The 13,697-nt window shown below is 37.8% G+C and overlaps 2 protein-coding genes across 2 annotated transcripts in view; one reads left to right on the top strand and one right to left on the bottom strand.

Moving 5' to 3' along the window:
- The window catches only part of LOC149148894 (tropinone reductase homolog At5g06060-like), a 242,951-nt gene that overhangs the window by 116,802 nt on the left and 112,452 nt on the right, over positions 1-13,697 (top strand). The window contains exon 2 of the mRNA XM_089441771.1: positions 5,393-5,600. Coding sequence (XP_089297897.1) covers positions 5,393-5,600 — 208 coding nt within the window. The remainder of the gene's footprint in view (positions 1-5,392; positions 5,601-13,697) is intronic.
- Positions 609-1,569, bottom strand: LOC149148895 (uncharacterized). Its single transcript, XM_089445957.1, has 2 exons — positions 905-1,569; positions 609-788 (listed from the first exon to the last, which is right to left on the bottom strand). Exon 1 carries the CDS (start codon positions 1,515-1,517, stop codon positions 1,143-1,145), a length of 375 nt encoding a protein of 124 aa, XP_089302083.1. The 5' UTR covers positions 1,518-1,569; the 3' UTR covers positions 609-788; positions 905-1,142.

The raw sequence follows: 13,697 nt of genomic DNA, 5'->3' as shown, positions 1-13,697 counted from the left end.
AAATCTTTTGGCACAAAAATATTCATTTTTTTTCATTTTTTTTCAATTTTTTTAATATCTAAACCATCTACAACATAAAATAAATACATTGACACATAAATATGATAAAAAAAACTAATATATAAGATGTTTAATATCATTTCTAGCGCTAAAATCACACATAACATTGAATCATGTCCTGAATAGTAAGTCCTGAGTCCCAACTCAGCCTCAAAATATCAACAAAAAATATGATAATGTATCTCATCATGTCATAATGTCATATACAATAAAATGAAAGTCTAAGACTCTAATCCTATTGATTTCCTCTGCCCCTCTTGCGAGAAAATGTCACTGCTTTCTCTTTCCCCCTAGATGAAGATGCTGGTGCCTGTGGTGGTGGAAATGGCAGTGGAGTCTGACGTGCTCTAGAAGCTGAAGGAGTAGCTGTAGAAGTAGCAGCTACTGTAGGTAGACGGAGACCACGTCCTCTACTGGTGGTAGTGGTAGCCCGGGTAGGCGGTGTCACCTCCTTTTCCTGCTCCTCCAACTCCTCCTCCTCCTGCTCCTGCTCCTGCTCCTGCTCCTGCTCCTCCTCCTCCTCCCCCTCCTCCTCCCCCTCATCCTGCACTAACCAATCCTCAGTGGGATCCATGAGAGGCCTCTCGGTCTCAACCCTCCATTCAGCAGTGGTGTCAATCCCATCCAATGAGATGGCATCCATATCAGGTGTCTTCTCTAGTTGCCTCACCCACAATCGAAGATTGTAGTAGACATAGACCATGTCATTAAGTCTACGGGACTCCAACCTGTACAAAGTTCATGAAATAATAATTAATAATTAATATTATAAAAAAAAATATTGTTTAATGAATTCAAAAATTTATTTGGAAATTTGCAATATTTTAAATGTTTAAGTGTTAACCTATTGCGCTTCTTGTTGTGTATTTTTTCAAATACACTCCAATTGCGCTCACATCCCGAGGAGCTGCATGTTTGGCTGAGGATGCGTACGGCAAGCTTTTGCAAAAGGGGTACTCTGACACCATACATCTTCCACCATGCGTCTACAACAAAATTACAAATAAAATTTTAAATAAACATAAGAAAAAAATGGAATTTGAAGAGACAATGAAATTTGAAACAAAGTTACAAAGTACAAACTAAAAAATACCTGGCATTTTAATCGTCCTATCAATGACAGCCATCTCAAAGCCAAATGTGCCACCTGACATCTTATATGTCTCAATTTGTCTAGAGATCTCTATACGTTGTTCTGGAGATCTCACCATCTTCTGGACACAGGTTAATAATCCTTCCACGACCTCAGTATCAAAATCAAACCCACATGCATAAGAAAATGCAGGGTTCAGGAAAAGCCCAGCAGCATGAATGGGACGATGGAGTGTGTTGTTCCATCGCTCATCAATGACGTTCCATAGAAGGAGTTGTCTCTGGAACCCATCATCTCCCTTGTCATCATAGTAGGACCGAATGGCTTCTTTGGCCCTGTCCATGGCTTCATACAAATAGCCCATTGCGGGCTTCTCACCATCTACCAACCGAAGAACCTTTACCAAAGGTTCAGTGACAGCGCACACCTCTTGCACTCCCGCCCAGAAGTCTTCTTGGTATGAAACAAGTCTGCACACGGCCTCTCCTTCTGGTTTGCGGCTCATTGGCGAAGAACGCCACTCCTCTGAAAGAAACATTCTCTTCAAATCCCACATAGATTTCAAGAGGGATTGAAGAGATATGAAACTCGTCGCAAACCGTGTAATGGCGGGGCGCACCAACTCTTTGTTGTTGGTGCATTGTCTCATCAAGCTAAGCACAGATGTGTGATTGTAAATAAATTTTGTGATGCTTTTTGATGAGTCAACAGTCTCTTTGACAAAGGGAATTTTCCCTATGTCCTCTAATATCAAATCAATACAATGGGCAGCGCAAGGTGTCCAAAATAAAGTAGGATGCCTGTCCATAAGCATTCTACCAGCAGCAACATAATTTGCAGCATTGTCCGTTATGACTTGGACAACATTTTCTGCACCCACCTCCAAAATAAACACATCCAGCAAATCACATAAAGTTCTTGCATCTTTGATTTGATCAGTTGCATCAACAGATTTGATAAACATAGTCCCCTTGGGACAACTAACCAAGAAGTTTATAAGGGTTCTCCCCTTTTGGTCAGTCCAACCATCTGACATAACAGTGCATCCTGTTTGTGCCCATGATGCCCTAAAATCCTCCAATCTTTGGGTGCAGTCACGCTTTTCATCTTGAAGAAGCCGGCCTCTGAAATCATGAAGAGAAGGGATTTTGTACCCCGGGCCAACACTGGCAATAGCATCAACAGTAGGTTGGAAAAATGGATTATTCCTTACAATGCTGAAAGGAATATCACTCCAGAGGAGAAATTTTGTCATCAACTTGTCAGCTTGTTGTTTTTCATTTCTTTTTAGCATTGAACCGATAGTTGGTTGTGCACCAGGTGTGGTTCGAGGAACAAAAAATGATGATGCAGCTACCGGATTGACTGACGCTGCAGTAGAACCAGTGCCACTTGGCCCACTTCCTTCAGCTGACCTTTTTAGTTGCCTCAAAAGTTCTTCTTTGGCCTCTTTAGTGTGCTCTAATTCTCCCAATGATTTCATGGCTTTCCGGATAATTTCAGCATTTGTATTTTTACAGGGCTCCACATTACGTCCAGGGATTTGTGCAAGGTGGAACTTCAACCTGTACACCCCCCCGAATATCTCCTTTCCACACAACTTGCAATACAAGTTTTGTCTATCATTCGGAGTTTTAGGTTCACCATATTCCCAGAAAGGATCCAATTTCCTTGGCATGTTTGTTTTTGAATTTTGAATTTGCAAACCTATGGAAAAATAAGGATTAGGAAATAGGAATTTAGGATTACATAATACAAATTACAATTTAGCATTTACAAAATTACAAGTTAATTATTTCCAAAATCCCAATTTCCAAACCCAAGTTACCCAACCAAATGCCAATGGCAAATGCCAAAAAACAATGAAAATTCAAAAAAAATAAACAATGTTTAAAAAAAATGAGAAAATAAAAATAAAAAATTGGTTCTCATAGTCATAACAAATAACCCATCCCAAATCAATGAAAAATTTCAAAAAATTCTTTAAAAACAATGAAAAACAAAGTTTTTATAGAAGCAAAACAAAAAAAAATTAATCTACATACCTTTTTTACGGACAAATTGGTGATCTTGGCTTGGATTCCTCCTAAAAACGCTTGGATTCGCTCCCAAATCCGACGGAAACCCTTCAGCTGCTCTCCCTCACCTCTTCTCCTCCTCCTCCGCGCGGACAGCCAAATGAATAAAAAAAAAAATCGATTTTTGCATATAAAAGCCCGCTGCCCGCGCCAGTAGGGATTTTTTCACAAAAAATCCCGATTTTTTCGAAAAAATCGGGTATAAAAAAAATTGGCGATTTTTATGGATAAAAATCGCGATTTGATCGGGTTATGGTTAAAATCGCGATTTTTTGAAAAAATCGCGATTTTTTGAAAAAATCGCGATTTTATCGGGATTTTAACAACACTGATTAATACCCGTTAATTATTTTATTTTCATAAGTTTAGACTTAGGGTCCCTTTAAAAATAATTAATTGTTTTAATAAAACTGTTTATGGGTGAAATTTCCCAAAACGGTTTCTGAGTTCTTTGGAATACAAGTGCCCAAGTCTCCTTACAAAATTTGAAACTTAGAGCACATCCGATGCTACCATAAATCAACATGTTTACCCTAAATTATAAGTTTCATTTCATCTTATATTTGATTTTCCTTCATATTTCGTTTATTCTCTTAAATTTCTCCTTGTTTGTTCAGATGGTAATTGGTTTTTTCTTATTCCTTTTCTCCTCTTATTTCGTTCATTCTCTTAAATATCTTCTTCTAGAAGTTACACCCACAGTTTATATTAATACCCGTTAATTATTTTATTTTCATAAGTTTAGACTTAGGATCCCTTTAAAAATAATTAATTGTTTTAATAAAACTGTTTATGGGTGAAATTTCCCAAAACGCTTTCTGAGTTCTTTGGAATACATGAGCCCAAGCCTCCCTGCAAAATTTGAAACTGAAAGCACATCCGATGCTACCAGAAATCAACATGTTTACCCTAAATTATAAGTTTCATTTCATCTTATATTTGATTTTCCTCCATATTTCGTTTATTCTCTTAAATATCTCCTTGTTTGTTGAGATGGTAATTGGTTTCTTCTTATTCCTTTTCTCCTCTTATTTCGTTTATTCTCTTAAATATCTTCTTCTAGAAGTTACAACCACAGTTTATATCAATATCCGTTAATTATTTTATTTTCATAAGTTTAGACTTAGGGTCCCTTTAAAAATAATTAATTGTTTTAATAAAACTGTTTATGGGTGAAATTTCCTAAAACGCTTTCTGAGTTCTTTGGAATACCTGTGCCCAAGCCTCCCTGCAAAATTTGAAACTTGGAGCACATCCAATGCTACCAGAAATCAACATGTTTACCCTAAATTATAAGTTTCATTTCATCTTATATTTGATTTTCCTTCATATTTCATTTATTCTCTTAAATATCTCCTTGTTTGTTCAGATGGTAATTGGTTTCTTCTTATTCCTTTTCTCCTCTTATTTTCTTTTTGTTTTGTATTTTCCTTTTCTTTCCATTATTCTTATTATTTACTTTTTTCTTTTTCTTTTTATTTTTATTTATCATTTTTTCTAATTCCTGTTCTCTCCTATATAGTCTTGTTTCCTTTATCTTCAGCAGCGTTGTACTCTGTCTTTCTGCAATTTCCCTGAGGATGGGTGAGTTTGAATCGTCTGATTAAACCTCCAAAAAATATGATAAGATGAGCAAATGCGAAAACCCCTACTCTACAAATTGGCTTCTATCAAAGTCTTGGAAACACACATGTTGCACATTTTTAATCGATGGCAGGCCAGATATGTGTCAAAGTTCATTGATTAATGCATTGGTTTATTGCCCTCAAGGTATCATATGTCACTGATTAATGTATTCGTATGCTTTGCCATATTAAGTAGGTAAACAATTTCAATAACCTAGCATAATGGTAATGCCTTTCTTGAGTGTGAGCATTATGAAATTAATCATATTTGAAGTAGGTAATTTTAGAAAGAACTTGTCTTCTGTATTGAAGAACCTACACCCATTTAATTTTGATCAAGTGTGTTCCCTATATTTCTGTTCTGTGAATTGGCACTGAGAAAAATAGTTATGTTTTTGCATGGATCACAACTGATTGTTTGCTCCCTTGTTTTTTTTTGGCCATGAGAGTTCGTATCAATTCTTGTATCTCCCTAGTCAATTATTAGGTTTTAAATTGGATTTAATTAATGGTACCATGTATGGCTGTTCATGCAGACGTGCTGTTGTGGAGGAATTAACTAGTTTAGGAGCTGCTGTTTATACATGTGCACGTACAGAGAAGGATCTTAATGAATGTTTGACTCAGTGGAAGGAATCCAGGCTGCAGGTTGATGGTACAGTCTGTGATTTATCATCTCGTTCAGCACGAGAGGAGCTGATTGAAAAATGTTCTTCGTTTTGCAATGGGAAACTCAATATGTTGGTATGTATGTGAATAGTTGTTCACAGTTCGCTTTAAGAAGTTCTATCTCCAAGTTCCATGCTTTTCTTACTTCTTTCTTTCTAGCTATTAACTCCAAGATTACTTGCGATCTTTTTGGTTTTGCTCAGGCTAATTGGTATTTGGTGGTTTGCATCCTGTTTGCAATGCAAGCAATGAAACATCTACAACATCACTCTAATTAACAAACAAAACTGACATACATAAAGAAAACCATGAATGACAGTTTTACTCACAAACGTGGACAGCAATACACATAGGATTGAGAAAGAGTGGTTTGTACGTTTATTATTTGGTGATGGAATGTCTCGTTACATAGTGCAGAAGAGGAGTATGTTGAATAACTCCAAAATACCTAATCATTTAACTAATATATTAACTACTACATTAAATAAATCATTATTACATCACTTTATTATTAAGACTTTATTATACTCCCAAGTCCTGATTGATATGTCTAGTTCTAATTATGATGCTTGTCTCTATTACCTTACCATTATAGTCATTCTAGAATAAAGTGGTGTCACCCCAAGGACTTGACACTTTAATCCAAAACCCCTGTACGCACTATAGTCCAGCCAAACAAATGAAAAGGGGAAATCAGCTTCACTTTTTGAGCTTGACATGCTTAATGCATGTGTTAGAAGCAGTGTTGCAAAAGTTGGACTTTGGAATAAATCGGCAAGGGTCCTGAAATTGAAAAAATCGTAAAAGTCGGGGGAAAATCGAAAAGTTTGCAAAAACTTGGCAAAATTAAGAAAGTGCAAAAATATTCATTTTTTTCCCATTTTTTTAGCATCTAAAGTTCCACAACAGCATTGCCACATAAATATGAAAAGAAAACTAATATATGAGATGTATAAGAAGTCTATAATATATTAACTACTACATTAAATAAATCATTATTACATCACTTTATTATTAAGACTTTATTATACTCTTAAGTCCTGATTGATATGTCTAGTTCTAATTATGATGCTTGTCTCTATTACCTTACCATTATAGTCATTCTAGAATAAAGTGGTGTCACCCCAAGGACTTGTCACGTTAATCCAAAACCCCTGTACACACTATAGTCCAGCCAAACAAATGAAAAGGGGAAATCAGCTTCACTTTTTGAGTTTGACGTGCTTAATGCATGTTAGAAGCAGTGTTGCAAAATTGGACTATGGAATAAATTGGCAAGGGTCCTAAAATTGAAAAAATCGTAAAAGTCGGGGAAAAATCGAAAAAGTTTGCAAAAATTTGGCAAAATTAAGAAAGTGCAAAAATATTCATTTTTTTTTCCCATTTTTTAGCATCTAAAGTTCCACAACAGCATTGCCACATAAATATGAAAAGAAAACTAATATATAAGATGTATAAGAAGTCTAGTGCTACATCACATATCAACAATGAATCAAGTCCTTAATCTTGAGTCCTGACTCAACCTCAAGAGTCAAAATATCAAAAAAAAATATAATAAATGTATTTCATCATGATGAGTCATCTAAATGTCATAAACTAGTGAGTCACTGAGTTCCTCTATTGATCAGTGGTTGTCATTGATGTCAACCCAAGCAGCACCAGGGGCTACCCCGATCTTGCATGGGCATTTTGACTTGACAACTTACTCTATTTCGAGTCAAGGATCTTCTAGATGGATTCTACTCATCAAGATTTTTCTGTTGATATATGGCATGCCAAGTAATTCTTCACGGTTTGAGAGATATTCATGTTTGAAGTTAGTAACCCCAGTTAGTGGGCTAAAACCCTATGGGGTTGTGGCATGGCACTCATAATTGGTTGTCGTCATTGAATAGTCAATAATCAATAAAAATTTTTTGCTCCTAAAATCCCTCCAACGTTCACTTGTTGAGGACTCTCTCAACTCAAGACATTCATATAAATAATGACCCTCATATCCTCCTTTAGTAGGGATTTTGTGGCTTCAAACAGGTCATCGTGGCATTTTCACTATAACTTTTTTTTTTGCAAAGCTTCAGAAGCTGAAATTAAAACCCATTTGAGCTGAAATCTTGATGAACCTCGTGACCAAATTTTAGATCTTGGTTCGCTATATTTTCGTAGATATGATTTGAGGAAGTTAGGGTTTTTGCAGGCTCCCAAATTCCATGTCAAACATGTGACGTTGGGAAAATCGTCATAACTTTCTCTTTGAGCATTGGATTCAAATTTCATAAATAGTCACAGAAAGAGGACGAATTGTAGTTTGTTGAGTAGCATTTTTAGGGCCGAAGGTTGCAACAGTGACACGTGGCACTTCGTACAAGTTCGCTCTACTGAATCAGTCTATAATCAGGTCATCGTGGGAGATTGAGCATAATTCTTTCTTGAAGAATCCAATCTTGATTAGACCTATGGGGTTGGAAAGAGGACTCAGAGGGCTACCACAAGACGAAATTTCAGACCTTGGAGATCCGAAATTACATAGATACAACAGATTCAATATCGAGCTCCTAGAAGGCAAGAAAAAGCATGCATTCAAGGATCATTGCAGTAAGGACTGCACATCAGCAGTCAAGGGTAAGTCTCCTACAGCAAGGTATGTATGATTAGTGTTTACATTTGAAATATGAGTATCATCTCTGACATATGTTTTTGCAGGACAACGTAAGTACATACAGGGTCTCGGTTATATCTCTATGTCTCTATATGTCACAGTTAGTTTTGATACCACATTTTGGATGTCCTATTCTTGATACTACACATTTGATGCTACATATTCTTGATGCTACACCAAGTTTGCTAAATCTATATGATGTTGTAAGTTCATGTTACTTGTATTATCATAGTTGATAGAATGGTCTCTGTTGTTGTACTTAGAACTTGGTCCATCACAAGTCTTGGGTCTGTCATTAGTTTTTATTGTATTCACATTAGGTCAGTTTTGGATATAGTCTCACATAGTGTCCAGGCCTATATCAAGAGTGGGAGTCTTTGTCTACTGCTGCAAGAAGTCAACAACAAAAGTGACAAGCACACTTCAGGTACGCATTGTAATTTTAATTTGTATTTATTCATTATTATGCACTTACATGTGTTTTGTAGACAGAGGTAAGTTGAAGGGTATTTTGTTTTCTTTTGGGATTGGTTTCGCTGGGCAAATTTTGCATGCAGGTAGAATAAGATTCAAGCACAACTTCAAGCAAGAATTCAAGAGCAGAAATATCAAATCAAAGGAAGCATTGCAGTGGGACATCCTTTGAAGACATGACATCCATCCGTATATTGTGAAGAAGTATCAAGGCCAAGAGTCATCATTGGAAGAGTCATTATTGTAAAAGAGTCAATCTACCTAGAGTTGAAAAGGTATTATTGGGAGGTATAGGAGTCTCTGTTGGGATGATGTCATGGTTGGGTTGCAGGTCATAGTGTGATTGGGTGTTCGGTCAAAATCATTGTAAATCATATTGTATCGTGGATCGCTGTCCCTGGTACGAGAATCCACACTCTTGTCTCCTTTCAGTCATTATAAGGTGGCAGGGAGGTGCGAGGCTAGTGCATGAAGTCGCCTACATGTTGGAGCCTGTGAACACTTCAGGGTGGTAGGTTGGTCTAGGATGTTGGGGCATCCATTAAGTTGATGTTAAGTTTAGGTATGTTCTATGCTTAGAGCAAATTTACTTCAATTTTCCATATTAGCTCAATATCAATTCCAGATTAGCAATCACATTTAGCAAGATAGTAAAATGCAAATAGAACATAAACATAAATCGCAGAAAACAAGCCAAGACAAGAGGAGATAAAATGTGGCGCTAGCGAGGGACAAACCCCAATGTGGGGAACCCCTTTATCAATTCTTCTTATGTTCTTCAATAGTTCAGCAGAGAGAGATAGTACATATACATCAGAAGTCAACATTTTGACTTGACAAAATAAGAGCAGAGATCTTCTCTAAGAAGATGACACATGAGGTAGCAGATCTGAACTCAGGTGATTCCATCACCATGTTGTACCTATCACTGTGCTGCACCATGCTGCTCCCATCATCATTGTGCATCATCAATGTGTTTCACCATGCTGCACCCATCATCATTGTGCATCATCAATGTGTTGCACCATGCTGCACCCATCATCACTGTTCATCATCAATGTGCTACACCATGTTGCACCCATCATCACTGTTCATCATCAATGTGCTGCACCATGCTGCACCCATCATCACTGTGCATCATCAATGTGCTGCACCATGCTGCACCCATCATCACTGTTCATCATCAATTGGAACAACACCATACAACCCTCTAATAGTCTGAGATCTCAACAGTATTACACACAACAACTCCATACATAATGCTAATGATATGGGTCCTTAAATATCTCACACAGTGACCCAATCAGAGTTTACGCAGCAGCCCTATTGGATACTTCTGCCCAACATAACATACCCAAACAAAAATGTTGTTGTTTGGAGCCTCCGTTAGCTGCATATAAAACACTTATTGATAGCGTCCTAGTGCACCCTAAGTGCTGCGGTTAGGAGCCTCCTCTAGCTGTTGTGTGTTTCCTAATATAGCGTGAAAGGATCTCCCTTTACTGCGGATTAGATCTCCCTTTGAGGACTGCGGTTAGGGCTTTTATGGATCTTCCTTTAGCTGCGTATAGAGGCTCCCTTTGACAGTGAATGGAAGCCTCCATCATGACTATGTTAAGTGCCTCTTCTTGCTGCATATACAATGTATTATGCAATCATTTAGAAGTGGTTAGGGCTTCTCCATACCAGCGTTAAGGCTAGCTTCATGGACTGTAATTTAGGGCAACGTAGGTCTCTTTAGGACAACGTTAAGCTTCTTCATGTTTAGGCAGCGTAGAGCTTCTCCATGATAGTGTTAGGCTTCTCCACATTAGGGCAGCGTAGAACTTCTTTAGGACAACGTTAAGCTTCTTCATGTTTAGGCAGCGTAGAGCCTTCTTTCTCATGACAACATCTAGATCTAGGGCTTCTTAGAACAATGCATTCTCTTAGGATCTTCTTCCTTCCACCAAAACCCAAACGAGTGGAGAGGAAGAGATCACATGAGATGAGTGACTAAATGACTTGCAAGCCACCTCTTTTTATAGTAAAACGTTGAGCACAAGTGGGGGCAATTTGGTTGCTGGCCAACCTTGACAAATTGTCCCATAACACAAATAAATTCATATCTCTATGAATACATGTCGGAATCGGATGATCTTTAGATCAATCCTACACCTCTTGACGAGAGGAATCCAACAAAAATATCAGCTGCCATAAATAAGATGACCCACATGGAGTTTGGCCCTAGTTGCCAATTTTAACACTCCCTCTCAACTAATCCATCTGCCAGAATTGTACTATCTCTGCCATCAGTGCCCTGCACTGCTCTGCTCTGTTCTGCTGAACTAAGAAGAAGAAGAAGAAGAAGAAGAAGAAGAAGAAGTGATCGAGAATGTATCATACCATCCTCTATTGACCTGAAGTCAGTCCCATATAACAGAGAGTGTCTCATACCACTCTTATTGACCCGAAGTTAGTCCCAACGAAGAGAGTGTGTCATACCACTCTTACTGATCCAAAATCAGTTCCAAATAAAGAGAGTGTATCATACCACTCTCACTGATCCGAAATCAGTTCCAAAAGAGAGAGTTATATCATCTTACCTATGATACCGGATTCGTCCAAAACCCTTGACGAATCGCGAATCGCTCGAATCCGACACGATTCTCTGCGGATTCGTGTCCAGATTTCATGACACGTCATGTCCTTTTATGACACGTCGTGTCTGGTAACGTGTCATGAATTTCCAAGCGTGTCGCGATTTTTATGACGTGTCCTGGTTTGCGGATTCGTTTCCAGGGCTCAGAACTGCTGATAGGTTAAAGGGGGCGTGTCTGCTTAGTTGACGGCTCATTCTGCAAGTCAGTTGGCAAAGGATTGCTCTGTTGCAGCGAGGAGAGGACCGCCCAACGTCCACAGTCCACCCAATGTCCACAGTCCACCAGTTTTAACTTCAAGTTCTGAGGTAAGTAGTCCACGGTCCACCAGATAACGCATTTCTTTGTATCAGCGGTGCCGGTTATGATCTAAGGTTATGATAACAAATTAACAATCCAAAGTCCAAGTTTTATAAAGGGATTCATCTTAATCGGTTAATCCAAATATGAAGTTCCTCCAGCGTAAAGCATATGAAGTCCATCCGAGAAGCAAAAGGTTATTGTCATTGAATATGTGGAAGTAAAAGCATACCACAACTTGTTTAGCACAGGCATCGTTATGAGACCGAGTACCAGAAGTGAAAGGAAACTTATGCCAAGTATAGAGAAATCTGAAATAGAGATTCTCATTACTGTTAAAAAAATATCTCAAACCCCTCACAAATGCTAAACCGTAAACGCTTTGGCATGGCAAAAATAGTTGGCTCTTGTCAGTAATGTAGCTTTAGAACCCTCTCTATTTAATTCTCCAGAATTTTACTAAAAACATCTGTCGTACTTGCTATCACTCATTAATAATAACTTCTGTATTAATATGAATTCTGGGTTAAATTGATTCTTGACATAGTCATTATTTCCGTGATATCAATCTCAGCATTGTCTGTGTATAGAGCTTATCTCACACTGTCACAGTATATGGATCTACCTCCTTGCTATATTAATAATTTAATATGTATATCACTGTCAGTGTATCACTGATATCACAAGTTACAACAGGTCTCGGACTCTCGGTATATATACATGTGTGTGTGTAATAAATAACTTAATAACTTAATAAGTGATATATATATTAGTGCCGTGGTCATCTCTGAGTTTACTTAGAGAAGCAAAATCGCAAGTTTATGAGTTTACTTGGGGCCTGTATCATTATAGTGATACTGATAATTGCACATTGCACAAAAATAAAAATGCTGAGCAGCCTGCTAGCTAGAAGGAACAGCACCAACTACAAAATTCCAATGAGATTGCAATTTTATTGAATGACAGATGTTTGTACAAGCCATAAGTTCACCTACTTGAAAATTATAAAATCTATTAAAATAACTTATAAACACACTGCTGTAGCCTGTAGGTGCTCTTTCCTCAGTTGCACATCATCTATGCAATAAATTGGTAATGGTAACAAATTACAATTCAAATTAGTGTTGATTCTTGTTCATTTCTTTTGCATTTTTAAATTTTTACAACAGTTTGTTCATTTTTTTTTACAGGTTGAGGTAACATGGCTCAATCAAAGGCAGCAAGGAAGGGCAAGAATGTCATGGGTAGAGATGCCCTTCCTCCCCCAATATCATCAGAGTCTGCTGCAAGTAATGTTGAGGGAAGAGGACTTAAAGACAATGATAAATATCCATTGTGGAAATATGTCACAAGAGAGGATGGGCCAAACAACAAGGGAAAAGGAGGAGGCAATGTGCAATGGAAATGCAACTTTTGTAACATTTCTTTCAAAAGCACATATTACCATGTGAAATCACATTTGTTGGCTATACCTGGTTGTGGGATTGGATCTTGTAAAACTATTACTTCACAAAAGAGAAAAGAATTGGAAAAGGAGGCCAATGTTGGTATGGAACATGTGGCACTGGCTTCAAAATCAAAAGCACCCAAGGGCAAGAATGAAGACCCCCTTCCATTTTTGAGGAAAGCCACCACCAAATTTCCATTTGAGAGTTCTACTTCTACTGGGGGACAAGCATTAAAAAGAAGATCACTTGGTCCAATGGACAGGATTTTCCAAAAAGAGAGACGGGAAGAGCTTGATCTCACCATTGCCTTCTTCTTCTATCAAAACTTCATATCATTTAATGTTGCACGTTCACCTTTATTTGTTGAGATGTGCCGAGCTCTAACTCAAGGGGCTCCAGCAGGGTATGTGCCTCCTGGGTCAGAGAAGCTGAGAACCACATTGTTGACAAAGGCAAAAAAAGAGGTGAAAAAAATGCTTGAGCCTATTATGGCATCATGGCCAACATCTGGGGTTAGCATTGTTTCTGATGGATGGACAGATACAGCACGACACCTAATCATCAACTTCATGGTGTCTTCCTTGAATGGTCCAGTTTTCCTGAAAGCAGTGGATACACTTGGCGAATACAAGGATGCACAATTTATGGGTGAGTT

This window comes from Pinus tabuliformis, chromosome 9, assembly GCF_031772625.1.
Source record: "Pinus tabuliformis cultivar Carrire ecotype Pingquan chromosome 9, CPIR1, whole genome shotgun sequence".
In the NCBI taxonomy this organism is placed as follows: domain Eukaryota; kingdom Viridiplantae; phylum Streptophyta; class Pinopsida; order Pinales; family Pinaceae; genus Pinus; species Pinus tabuliformis.
This window is presented reverse-complemented; position numbering and strand designations above follow the sequence as displayed.

Bases quoted from the DNA above. Each gene is read 5' to 3' on its own strand.
- LOC149148895 (XM_089445957.1), bottom strand. From the start codon at position 1,517: ATGGGCTATTTGTATGAAGCCATGGACAGGGCCAAAGAAGCCATTCGG.